Source organism: Ranitomeya variabilis, chromosome 5 (assembly GCF_051348905.1).
Source record: "Ranitomeya variabilis isolate aRanVar5 chromosome 5, aRanVar5.hap1, whole genome shotgun sequence".
In the NCBI taxonomy this organism is placed as follows: Eukaryota; Metazoa; Chordata; class Amphibia; order Anura; family Dendrobatidae; genus Ranitomeya; species Ranitomeya variabilis.
Genome location: NC_135236.1, coordinates 217,794,114 through 217,808,278, shown reverse-complemented (window position 1 = coordinate 217,808,278; position 14,165 = coordinate 217,794,114). Strand labels below are relative to the sequence as shown.

General features: G+C 43.3%; 1 protein-coding gene across 5 annotated transcripts in view; it reads left to right on the top strand.

The window, feature by feature from the left end:
• The window catches only part of NEDD4 (NEDD4 E3 ubiquitin protein ligase), a 175,650-nt gene that overhangs the window by 113,006 nt on the left and 48,479 nt on the right, over positions 1–14,165 (top strand). For all 5 annotated transcript variants that reach the window (XM_077263792.1, XM_077263791.1, XM_077263795.1 and 2 more), the window contains exons 6-9: positions 1,317–1,367; positions 9,031–9,092; positions 12,128–12,230; positions 13,653–13,816. In XM_077263792.1, coding sequence (XP_077119907.1) covers positions 1,317–1,367; positions 9,031–9,092; positions 12,128–12,230; positions 13,653–13,816 — 380 coding nt within the window. The remainder of the gene's footprint in view (positions 1–1,316; positions 1,368–9,030; positions 9,093–12,127; positions 12,231–13,652; positions 13,817–14,165) is intronic.

Sequence of the window (14,165 nt, the reverse complement as noted above, 5' to 3'; positions counted from 1 at the left end):
TACATCCAAAGCGCTGCCATGGGCACAGAGCCTAAGAAAAATGGTCTTTTTAAATTTACCTTTGTGTGTGATTAACCCCTTTCTGCAAGTAGATTTACAATAAAAACCATTGATTTGCGGTAGAAAGTACGTGTGTACGGGTCCTGAGCACTTTCAGGACCTATGCCAGCTTAAATATGCGGTAGATGATGCGTGTTTATAACTGCTGCATTCAGAGCGAGCTTGGACTGAGGCACATTATTCTGACTGCTGCACTGAAGGCGTTAGAGAGCGGCATCTATGTAATTGGATGGTGGAGGTGCTTTATAGAATTGTGCTAACTGGAAAATACACTGCAATACAGATGAATTTGCCCCAAACTAGCAGTATCCTCCCCTCCCCGCTGGTCTCATTGACAGATCGTTTGGGAAATGGCCACTGATCTGCTAGGGTACCGTCACACAGTGCCATTTTCATCGCTACGACGGCACGATTCGTGACGTTGCAGCGTCGTATGATTATCGCTCCAGCGTCGTAGACTGCGGTCACACGTTGCAATACACGGCGCTGGAGCGATAATTTCATGACGTATTTGCGATGTAGAAGCCGTTGGTTACTGTGCGCACATCGTATACAACCTGTGTCACACGATGCAATCATGCCGCCACAGCGGGACACTAGACGACGAAAGAAAGTTTCAAACGATCTGCTACGACGTACGATTCTCAGCGGGGTTCCGGATCGCAGTAGCGTGTCAGACACTACGATATCGTAACGATATCGCTAGAACGTCACGAATCGTGCCGTCGTAGCGATGAAAATGGCACTGTGTGACGGTACCCTTAGTCCAGAGGAGGCTGCTGCTATCTGAACTTTGGGGTCATAAAGGGACTAATCTTTTAAAGGGCTACACAGTCAAATGTTTGGAGGGAGGGGATAAAAGTTGCTGACAAATTCTCTTTAACAAATGGTAAATGTAGAAAAAACTAAAAGTTAAATCATCCCAATTTTTCATTTGTTAGATAATATCCCTAAAAAAAAATGTATTCTGAACTGTGAGCTATAAAAAGTCTAAAAAAAATAAAATACAAAATAATTTTAAAAAAAGCAATCTTACAGTTGTTTATATCCCTTTGGTTTACATGAAAAAATCAGACACTTGGAAGAGTGAGGATAAAAATAAAATTGGCCCGTTCCTTAAAGGCGTAACAAAGCAATCTGCAAACCATGATTTGTGTAAAGCGATGTTCTGATTCATCAGCTCTGATATGTAGTGTGCTCTAGGTATTGAAGGTCATTTCTGCCATTTTCCGCTAACTGCTGTTTTCCCTTTTCAGACCAGAGATGACTTTCTTGGTCAAGTGGATATTCCTCTGTACCAGTTACCGGTATGTGCTGTCCTCCTGTCCTGTCTGTTGACCTGTTCTGTACCTCTGTAAACCTAATCTGTTGATCACAAGCTGGCCTGCTTTTTTCGATAAGACCATTAAAGATGATATGTGTCCTCCTCTACAAAGCACGCCTGCCAGAACCCTTGGGTTTGGAGCTCGGCTCTGTTAAGAAGCTGCCATAGGGCTGTGGGCACACTGTAGGGCATCAGGGTTTGAAGACCTGGGAGTAATTAACCTTTTGTTGGCTTATGGCCGTGAACGTTGCCAAGTGCTTGGCATTGTTGTTACCCATTGCCAGCTCCTCATGCGGTGAAGTGGTTAACTTACAGTAAGAGATGTAGACTGGATGTGCTGCCAGGCCGGCGGCTCACGGAGTGTTTATGACCGTGACTGCATTACAATCTGCATTTTACAGCAGGAGTCATAGTTGGGTTTACCCATAAGCCTATCCAATTAGCAGATGCATCTAGAACGTTACACTGCCTATTTTGCTCATTTTTGCAATTTGTACATTTTGGAATGAGAACCTCCGATAGCAGATACATACGAAAGGCTGTGTAACAAATGGTAAGAGTTGGCAGGTATAATCCCAGGAATGTCTCCTGTGGATCTACAGCAATGTCTGTTTAAAGGGAATCTGCCACCCAGTTTGTGTGAGCTCATCTGAGTAGCATCATTTAGAAAAAGAGACCCTGATTCCAACCATGTATCACTTGGTTTACTGGGTGCAGCAGCTGTGACACAGTCAAAGTTCTTAGATGCAGCATTTAGCAGAGCTGAGAAGTCTAGCCCCGCCCACTCCAGGCTCTCTGCACATTGTCTAGTGACAGTGAGCTGCTCATCCCCAGAGGGTGGCGCCGTCAGTCTTAACAGGTCAGTCCAGGCAGTAATCATCTCCTGCTGATAAAACCTTCATTGTATGGTAAGTAAGTGACAGCACAATCTAATAAGTGACACATCGCTGAGTACAGTGTTTTAACCACTACATCATGCTGTCCTCAGATTACATTGCAAAAGCCTGTTGACCAGATTCCCTTTAAGGTTACAGTATGCACTGAAAGTGAACTCCTTTTTTGTGTATATTTTTGCTGGACTGTATTTTTGCACTTTATTGGATCCAAATATTTCTATTTGAAGAATACATTTGTCAGGGGTTTCAATTTGTATGGGACTTTAGTGTGTGCGAGTCCACTCTGATAAATGAACTTCTTTTCCTCTTCTTGTCGCTGATTTTTGTTTTTATATCAACCTCTCGGCCCGCGCAGCTCTGTGGCCGCTGGTGGGAGAGCATATGACCAGAGCGCTCCATCCGCCTCCTACAGAGGAAGAATGGCTGGTCCATGTACAGCGGTTACCAATTACTGACTGTGACGCTCCTATCTCACATGCTCTGCCATTTGACAGACGGGAGCTCTGTGCAGCCGCTAGAGGAAGGTGATCCGAACTAGTGCACAAGGAGGACCTGGAAAGCTTATATATTAGTAAGCTGCACAGGTCAGGGCTCTAACAGGCTTGTTAACATAAACTGGGCAACCCCTTTATATACTTCATATATAGAATAACCTTTTTCTTGCTGCTGGTAATCCCCAGCTTCATTTACAAATATGCAGACTTCAGAGCTGAAATCCCTCATAAATCCCCCAGGACTTGCTATCTGGTTTAATCATTTGTCTGATTCCTTGCTTTTGCTACACACCATACTAAAATGTGATGTATGAGAAACGAACACTCCTGTTGGGTTATAGGAGTTTGCCAATTGGGTAGATCTGTTAGCAAGATTGACTGATGCCAGAATCAGCAAAATGATGATTTCTGCACTGAATTATGATAGTGTAATATGTATTTATATATTTTATGAAGGGTAATAATTTCACTGCTAATTACCAAAATGTTAATGGGTTTTTAAAATTTTTGTAAATGAAGCTCAAAGAGGTTGTCCAGTACTTAAACAACTTTTTTGCATACCTCTCGCTTGGCCCCGATAAAATAATAAAGCCTATATAACCGCCTCCCATGCCAGCGCCGCTCCCGCTGTGTCGGCACTCGCTGTCCCCGTGATACGTTACTCTGGCGTCACTGTCCCCGCCGTCAGACAAGGTGAACATGAAGAGGAAGTCCAAGATCAGTTGCAGCCTGGACTTCCTCTTCATATTCGAAACATCAAAAGGCAGAGACAGTGACGCCAGCACTGATTGGGTGCCGGCGTCACATGTCGCAACACTGCACAAGAGACCCAGGGAGAGCGAGTGCCACCTGCACAGCAGGCAAGTACAGGCTTTATTATTTTATGGGGGCCAAACATTTTGATCAGGAAGGGGTTGTCCTAGTAGTGAACAATACCTTTAAAGAAGCACTCCAGCACATATAATGCTTACCATTAGAGATGGGCGAACCCGAACAATACAGTTCGACGTCCGTACCAAACAACTACTGTTCGGGCACAGACACCAAACACAGACTTCACCAGGAAGTCCATGATGCTGTTCGGGTTCGGCTGCCCGAACACTGGGTGTTTGACGTGCTGTCTTGTGCATGACAGCGCATGGCAAACACCGCTTCTGATTGCCGGTGAAATCATGCCCGCCGATCAAAGACCCACTGTTCCCACGCTGTCAAAAGACAGCGCAAGCTCTCAGCTGTGATCGGAGGTATAAAGTTTACCTCCGGTCACTGGTGTCAGCTGATAGGACAACTGCTCCCATCATCTGAAACATGCTGCCGCTAATAACAATGATAGCAGGAGTGGCAGATGGAAGTATTTAAGTAAATAAATAAATAAAAAAAAGAGATGGGTTCCCCTTATTTTTGATAATCAGCCAGGCAAAAAACACAGCTGGAGGCTGCAACCCTCAGCTATCAGCTTCAGCAAGGCTAGTTATCAAGAATAGAGAGGTCCCCACTCTGTATTTTTTTTTTATTTTAAATAAATCATTTAAAAAAAAAACGGCGTGGGGTCCCCCCAATTTTTGACAACCAACCTTGCTAAAGCAGACAGCTGGGGGCTGGTATTATCAGGTTGGTAAGGGGCCATGGAAACAATTCTGGGGCTTTACCCAGCTCTTTCCACTTGCCCTGTAGCGGTGGCAAGTGGGGTGATAGTTGGGGGGTGGGGGGTTAATGTCACCTGTCGGAGACTTCAAGCCCCAAGGTTAGTAATGGAGAGGCGTCAATAAGACACCACCATTACTAACCCCATAGTCACATTGTAAGAAAACACACGCCAAGAATAAAGTCGTTTAATTGGAAGAATGACACGGACTCCTTTAATAATCTCAATTAAACCATACTTACGACCTTGCCTAATTCCACCGAAGCACTAGTTCTCCTGTAATAAATCAAAAATAAAAAAAAAAAAACAATATACCATACCTGTCTGTCGTTCTGTCCTACGCCATAAGCTATGTCTTGGGGATAATTAGTTTTCAACCTGGACGGTGCCAAGATGTGACGTCCAGGCTGAGAACCACTGGTGAATGAACAGCTGCGAGCCCAGCCTTAGTGACTAGTGGTGATGTCACTGAGGCTCTGTTCCCAGCTTTCTCACGGTGCTAGCGGGGATCTCACCGAGGTCACCGCAGTTCTGCCCGGCTGGGAACGGAGCCTCAGTAACGGGACGTAATCTCAATGAGGTCACCACCAGTCTGTGAGGCTGCGCTCGCAGCTGTTCATTCACAAGTGGTTCTCAGCCTGGACGGTTGCATCTTTGCACCGTCCAGGTTGAAAACTAATTATCCCCCCAGACATGGATTATGGCATGGGACAGAATGACAGACAGGTGTGGTATATTGTTGGGTTTTTTTTAAATTTGAGTTTATTACAGGGGAAAGAGGGCTTCCGTGGAACTAGGCGAGGTTGTAAGTATGGTTAAATTTAGATTATTAAGAGTCTGTCATTCTTTCAATTAAAGGACTTAATTCTTGGTGTCTGTTTTCTTACAATGTGACTATGGGGTTAGTAATCGATAGGTGTCTTATTGACGCCCCTCCATTACCAACCTCTGGGCTTGATGTCACCGTCAGGTGACATCAACCCCTCCAACTATCACCCACTTGCCACAGCTACAGTGCAAGTGGGAAGAGCCGGGCAAAGTCCCAGAATTGGTGGTGCTTATAGATGTGTGCATTTTCTGGGCAGCTGCAGGCTGCTATTTTTAGGCTGGGGGTGCGCCAATATCCATGGCACCTTACCAGCCTGAGAATGCCAGCGCCCAGATATCTGCTTTAGCAAGGTTGGTTGTCAAAAATTGGGGGGAGTCCACGCCGTTTTTTTTTTTATTATTATTTATTAAATAATTAAAAAATACGGCATGGGGACCCCTCTGTTCTAGATAACTAGCCTTGCTGAAGCGGACAGCGGAAGGTTGCACCTGCCAGCTGTGAGTTTTGCCTGGCTGGTTAACAAAAAATACAGGTGAACCTACTCCAGGTTTTTTCTTTATTATTTATTTACAGCGCAGAAGCGGCTGATGAATACTCCCATCCGCCGCTCCTGCTCTCGCTGTTATTAGCGGCATCAGGTGTCAGATGATGGGAGCAGTTGTCCTATCAGCTGACACCAGTGACCGGAGGTAAACTTTATACCTCCGATCACAGCTGAGCACTCATGCGGTTTTCTGACAGCGTGGGAACCACGGCTCTCTGACCGGCGGGCATAATTTCACCACCGATCAGAAGCTGTGTTTGCCGCGCTGTCATGCACATTACAGTGGAGCAAACACTGGATGTTTGGGCCCCCCGGGTTCTGGTCTGGGTACTGTCCTGATACCCGAACCCGAATTTTTTGTAACTGTTTGGCCGGACCCGAGCATCCAGGTGTCCGCCCATCTCTACTTACCATTAATATTATTGCTGTGTTTAAAAAACAAATCACACCTCCTTAATGGCTATACAATTTCAAGTTTTCATTTTAGGACGTTTGGTTATGTGATCTCTAGTCTCACAAGCAGTTTAGTGTGTACTCTGATGTGTAGACAGGAAGTCTCTGACTTTGAGTGAACTGCAGAAAGGCAACGCCTGTAAAACACAACATCCTCCTGGCAGAATACTCCCCTCCCAAACTAACACTGCCTTTTTTGTCCCTCTTTAAGTCCTCCCGTGCAACTAAAGAAATAGGTCAAGAAGCTGTCTAAAAGAAAAACTGTCCTATCTTACTCAAAAGCAGAAGACAAATTCAAGATTCTCTATAAGTGCTATCAATAGCAACCAACTATAGCACGGCAGCAGAATACAAACTGAAAGCTTCTCTGTAATTAGATTATTAGCAAGATAGAGGTTTTTCTTTTACCTGGTTTCATAAATCTGCTGATATCATTTCTACTTTATATAAGAGAGCAGTGAAATAGCTGGATACAAAGGCTGGTATATAGATATCAGTACACTGAGACAGCTGTATACATCACATAGGAGTCACTGACTGTTGTGTACATCACGTAGGAGTCACTGATCCTGCTGTGTATCACGTAGGAGTCGCTGATCCTGCTGTATGCATCACGTAGGAGTCGCTGATCCTGCTGTATGCATCACGTAGGAATCACTGATCTTGCTGTGTATCACGTAGGAATCACTGATCTTGCTGTATGCATCACGTAGGAGTCACTGATCCTGCTGTGTATCACGTAGGAATCACTGATCTTGCTGTATGCATCACGTAGGAGCCGCTGATCCTGCTGTATGCATCACGTAGGAGCCGCTGATCCTGCTGTATGCATCACGTAGGAGCCGCTGATCCTGCTGTATGCATCACATAGGAGTCGCTGATCCTGCTGTGTCCATCACGTAGGAGTCGCTGATCCTGCTATGTCCGTCACGTAGGAGTCACTGATCCTGCTGTATGCATCACGTAGGAGTCACTGATCCTGCTGTGTATCACGTAGGAATCACTGATCTTGCTGTATGCATCACGTAGGAGCCGCTGATCCTGCTGTATGCATCACGTAGGAGTCGCTGATCCTGCTGTGTATCACGTAGGAATCACTGATCTTGCTGTATGCATCACGTAGGAGCCGCTGATCCTGCTGTATGCATCACGTAAGAGTCGCTGATCCTGCTGTATGCATCACATAGGAGCCGCTGATCCTGCTGTATGCATCACGTAGGAGTCGCTGATCCTGCTGTATGCATCATGTAGGAGCCGCTGATCCTGCTGGATGCATCACGTAGGAGCCGCTGATCCTGCTGTATGCATCACGTAGGAGCCGCTGATCCTGCTGTATGCATCATGTAGGAGCCGCTGATCCTGCTGTATGCATCACGTAGGAGTCGCTGATCCTGCTGTATGCATCACATAGGAGCCGCTGATCCTGCTGTATGCATCACGTAGGAGCCGCTGATCCTGCTGTATGCATCACGTAGGAGTCGCTGATCCTGCTGTATGCATCACGTAGGAGTCGCTGATCCTGCTGTATGCATCACGTAGGAGCCGCTGATCCTGCTGTATGCATCACGTAGGAGTCGCTGATCCTGCTGTGTCCATCACGTAGGAGTCGCTGATCCTGCTATGTCCGTCACGTAGGAGTCACTGATCCTGCTGGGTCTGTCACGTAGGAGTCACTGATCCTGCTGGGTCTGTCACGTAGGAGTCACTGATCCTGCTGGGTCTGTCACGTAGGAGTCGCTGATCCTGCTGGGTCTGTCACGTAGGAGTCACTGATCCTGCTGGGTCTGCTAGTCGCTACAGAGGGGGTGATCAGGCTTTGATGGAGTCCCTTTTGGTCACCTGATGTCTGAGACAGAGGGTTTGAGATGGAGGTGGTAAAGAAGGCAGCGAGGTTCTGGAACTGGAAGACTTTTACAGTGTGCTGAGACACGAGACTGGATAATCCTTACTAATGGCCTATCCTGCAAACGCAAAAACAAACTGCTGGAGTACTTTACCAGATTTATAATCAAACTTTCTGCAATTTTCTAAAATGCTTTGTGTCTCCATTCCTCATTAATTTCAAAATCCGTTTCCCCTCTGGGAATCCAGAGGCTGACGACCAATACAGAGAAGTGGGACTTTGTTACAGTAATGTTTAGGCTGTACATCAGCTGCACAGATCTCCCTCCTGACCCGATGGGAGCGTCATGTTTCTGTAATAATAATAATAATCTTTATTTTTATATAGCGCTAACCTGTTTTGCACACATTATCAGCACAGTCCCAATGGGGCTCACAATCTAAATTCCTTATCAGTATGTCTTTGTAATGTGGGAGGAAACCGGAGTGCCTGGAGGAAACCCACGCTAACACAGGGAGAACATACAAACTCCTTGCAGATGTTGTCCTTGGTGGGATTTGAACCCAGGACTCCAGCTCTGCAAGGCTGCTGCAGTATAGGGAACATTTAAAGCACCACACCAGTGTTTGCTTTTCTTTCAGCGCAGGAGTGGTGCCACTAATCTAAGTACCCTGCACCTAGTAATGTACTCACCAGCCGCCATTACTGGCTAAGCTTACTTTATTTTTAACCCTGTATAGGAAAGCTCAGCCAGGCAGTGCAAAAACACTTATACCATGTGGCACACTTTCTATGCAATGGCAGTCTGAGCGATGTATGTTTGCAACCCCTACAGCAGTTTGGTTGGAGACCTTCCTCAGTCACAAAAGACCAATCTCATAGCTCAACATTCCTGTGTATGATCAGCAGTCAATTTAATTGGTCTATTCTGCATTATTCCAGACAGAAAATCCCCGGTTGGAGCGACCATATACATTTAAAGACTTCATCCTTCATCCACGAAAGTAAGTTCATTATTGGTGCATGGCTTATACAGACTTTGTTCTTTCCAAGTTATATCCTTATATGCCTCATAAGTAGTGATTATTTTTTTTTTCTTTTTATCTATAATTTAGACCAATGCCAAGTAGAGTCCGTGTTTTCGTATGACGTGCCTATTCCTCGGCAGCACAGTATCACAATATGCTCATGTGTACCTTTAGAATTTACCCAACTTGCATTGTTCTCCTTGATAAGGACACTTAACGAACTCTTTATTAGTTTGAGCTCAAATCCTAAATATGGGTTTCCTCTTAAATCTTTTTTCATAAGCATTTGTAGAAGCCGAGTGTATAATAGGATTGTAATTAGTGCACTTGTTTTTATTCGATTTGATTGTCAAACGTTATTGGAGATAATCAGATTAAAGGGGTATCATGGCTGCGCTCACTTCTGCATGAGAGAGGGATCGGGGTCAGTGAGGTCACGTCTATTGATGATTTCCCGGATCTCATGAATGATCAGCATGTATTATACACCTGTCCTATTTGGTAGAATAGAGCAGCTGCTCATCACTGACCACCCCCCCAATAAGAATTCAGCAGAGACAGAATACTCCTTCAAATATCCTACAAACCAGCCTGCACATAAAGAACAATATTTTTTATTTAGTAAATAATTGGGAGTTTTTTTCTTAGAAAAAAAAAACCTTCTAAACTGTAATTTGGGTAGGCTTACTGTATTTTAACCCTGTGTAGGAAACTCAGCCAGTGCAACAGCGTTTCTTTCACACTTTCTAAGCAATGGCAGTCTGAGCGCTGTATGTCTGCAACCCCTACAGCACAGTTTGGTTGGAGACCTTCCTCGGCCACATGGTTAGGGGAGAAGTCAAACAAATGCACTAAACCCAATAAGAATAAAGTCTTAATCGGATGTTTCCTTGTATTTTGTTCTAGCTCACTAGGGGATGACAGTCAGGTTTTAAAAGCTGGTAAAACTATGCAGAAAAATGGTTGTGCTGTCAGCACAACTGCACATAAATACCAAGTAGAGTTCCCATGGCGTACCTGGCATCTCCTCAGAGTTTAAGAGTTAAGTGAATACGTTCCAGAGAAATCCAGAAGAATCTGGGTATGCCATAAAGTGCCACCTGTTCCAATGAATTATCCTATTATCTGAGGCCTAGATGACTATTACATTCTGTTCTCGACATTGTTTTTACAGGCAGCAGCCAATGCCCATTTTGACCCCCTCCTTCAATAATACGCTTGGCTTAATGTAGTATTCAAGTTGGCTCTCGCTTACTTGTATTTTAGCCCTGCTCACATTTGCAATAAGTAATAAATAAACTACTTAATAAATTACTTAATTTTAGCTGAGAATTATCTCTGAATTATGAAAAAAAAAGTTTGTGAACGATGTGCTGATTGGATATACATTATTTGTGGGGAAGAGCTATACAATTGCATCTGTGTCCTAAACAAGACGGTAAATTCTTAGCACATTCTTATCCAGATCCCGGCCTTGAAACCCATGAGACAAGTTTTCTTATTTCAGGCAGAGCTTCCAGTGTTTTATATTCTGGTTTCTCGCTAGGCACGGAGATGGAATCTCTTTGCATACTTTCTGACCACATTCTCGAGAACTCTGAAAAATAAGTTTGCCTAGGGCTGTGACTGTCCAATGCGTACTCAATACTTTTTCAGTATTTTTATTTTTTTCTTTGGCATTTTATTACAAGTTTTTGGCTGTTTAGAATCATTTATTTTGGCGGCAATGTCACAGCTATAAACACACAAAAGATCAGTTCTGCTCAAGAGTTTATACCTTCACCAGATCTGCAGTCGGCGACACCAGCCAGAAACGTACAATATGGGAGGCGAAATTATTGAAAACAATCAATTTTATACAATTATTTACTAAAATTATACAATTATTTATTAAAATCAGTTGACATTGTCTGGTCCTACATATTTTAGCTACTATAAACAATTTATTATCCAATACCAATATATTGGTATTATCGGCAAGTTTGTCTTGTAGACTTCAGTTCTCATCAGGTGTTTATTTTACTAGGGCGATCATATTCCTTAGCGCTGTACAGTTGTAATCATCATTGTCCCCATTGGGGTTCATAAATCTAAATTCTCTATCAGGATGTTTTTTAAAGTGTTGGAGGAAACAGGAGAACCTGGAGGAAACCCACGCAAACATGGGGAGAACATACAAACTCCTTGGCAGAGGTTGTCATTGATGGTATTTGAGCCCTGAGCCTCATACAGTGTGACCACCGGCCATTTTTCTGCCTATTGGACATGTTATGGTAGAATATACCAAACACAGCCTTGGGTAACTCAATAAGCTGCTGCTGTTCTTGTGACCTTCAGGACATTGTTTTTTTGCCTATTTTAGTTTTGCCCCTAACTGGATTCCTGGTGGGTTGACATGTCGGGGTCATTCGATTGGGCCATGTTTAGTCTCCTTTGTTTAAATGTTAGTTGCACTATGAAGGACTCATTCATACCATTCAAGTTTGCAGAGACGAGGGTCTATTGGGGTCCAATATGAAAGGTGTTGGAGCATTTTATACTCCTGTAGTGTTACATGGTCACTATTCATGTGAAAGGCTGTCCATGCATTGAACATGGGCTGGCCAAAGCAAAAGCCACAGCAGTCTCTACTCATTGAGGGTCTCCTGCGAGGGAGACGCTCCTCTGTGACTTGCTTTACCCACCTAGATGTCACCAGGGCACATTTTCAATCTTTTGGATGAAAACTGAAACAAGAATTGAAGCATGTTAATTAAATAGTCTTGAGATTAGGTCTGCATAAAACTGGAAAACTTGATTCAAAACCCTTCACAAACTGAAAAAGACTTTCCTCCCTCTTCGCCATGAGTGAGAAGAAATAGAAGGTGATATTTCTCGATAATTTGCCCTCAAATCAGTCTTTTTTCAGACCTTGAATGGAGTTCTTTTTTGAGCTGGTGTTTTGCTTTTAACTACATGTTTTTTTGTGTTTTTATTTTTCTTATTACCTTCTTACTGTTTTCTCACAACAGTCACAAGTCGAAAGTCAAGGGACATCTCAGATTAAAAATGACTTATTTACCTAAAAACAGTGGATCCGAAGAAGAAAACACAGAGCAAGGCGAGGAGATGGAGGTCAGTTTTGTTTGCTTTGTTCCTGAAGTGTTGCACTTTGTAGCATGTAAGTTCACAGTGATCTATTATACTGAGGAAGATCTTTTTTTTTTTCTGGTTTAGCGATCCATATAAGAGCAGCGCCTTCTGGCAGATTAGTGGTTTGTTATACTCATAGTTATAGTGCATAGGTTGCTTTATTTTATTATCTTTTGTTGATCATTTCTAATTGGAGATGCTAAGTAATTATTCTGACAGCAATGCTTGTCAAAATTTCCGAAACCTTGCGCTATTTGTAAGGCATCACATTACCTTGCACTGAAGATTTGGGTTTTTTTTTTGTTGTTGGTGTTTTTTTTTTTTTTAAGGCAGTTTTTTGACACTTGGGTAATCTGTATCAATCTTTTGGTTATAAGAGTGAGTCCCTAACCCCTCAATCAGCTGATTGAAGAGCTGCAGCACTTCCTGAGGTGCTACATGTCCTCCATTGTTTGCCAGACACAACTCTGTACACTTTTTAGTGACTGTCACTTACTACAGCTCACCACTGCTCAGTCCCATGCAAATAAATAGGTCTGATCTGCAATATCAAGTATTGATGCTCCGAAATATGAAGCGCCCTGCCCAGTAATCAATAAAGTGAATGCAATGGCCTCTTCAAAGGGAGCCTGTCAGCAGGATTGTGCTCAGTAACCTACAGACACTGTCAGGTCGGCGCCGTTATACTGATTACAATGATACCTGGGTGATGAAATCAGTCTTGTGGTTGTTTCATCTTTATTTTCAGTTTTGCGTCAATGATATGCTCGTACTGCGGGGCGGCCTGTGGGGGCATCTTTATGTGGTGCTCTGATTAGCTATTCATAATGATGACTTCTGACAGGTCACTGATCCCTCAAAGAACGCTGACACATTTGACATTCTGCAGTTTTCAAAAAAGCAGCAGTTTTCCAATTCGGTCAGGGAAAAGACAAACAAAATATGTCCATTGTAAAAACCGCTTTTAATTTGCGTAAAAAAAAATACAGAAAAAACACATGTGAATATACCCTTACAGGGCCAACATATATACCCATATGTTTTGATGCATTTGCCATATTAGATTCAAAAAATGTGTTTATAGCATCTAGTCCTTTTTTGTGGCATGTCTGGAAAAAGACAGAGCGGGCTACACTTTTTTTTTTTTTTTCTTCTGTACAGTCATAAGTCATTTACATATAAACTTCCCAGACTTATATTTCGAGGAGACACGTTTGGGATACAACTGCGTCTAATATAAATATATTGGTAATGTGCGCTGTATGTCTGAACACCACCATTTTCGTGCTTTCATGTTCATCTCACTTATGATTTCCATAGCAAACCTGAAGCCAATTATATAGATACATCTATTTTTACTTTTGCCTTTTTGGTCCTACTGGTATCACTTTTCTCTTTCCTTAGCCTGGCTGGGTTATATTGGACCAACCAGATCCTAATTATCAACCACAACAGCAGGAGCTAACTCCACTACCTCCAGGGTGGGAAGAGAGACAAGATATCCTAGGCAGAACCTACTACATCAGCCATCAGTTTAAGAGGACGCAGTGGCAGAGGCCTACCATTCAGTAAGTGACTGGCTTGTATGTCGATGTAAAGTAACAAATGGAAGTAATGGGCTACAATAGTTCCAATGTATTGAAACCCATGTTCTCCTGAATTATTACAATTTTCTCAAAAGTGTTACTAGTTTGAAAAAGTTACTACAAAATGTGTTACACTGTGCCGTGGCCCTGCCAGATGTCCCTGCATGGCAGCATAACATGTTTGGTCAGGTTCAAGGCAAGCTACTATGGTCATCTCAGGTGAACGACATAAACTCCTTGCATGGCGAAGAATGGCGCAGACACAGTCACAGAAGATTAAATTATCAGATTTAGCTTGCAGTAAAGTAATTGACATATCAGATGATTATTC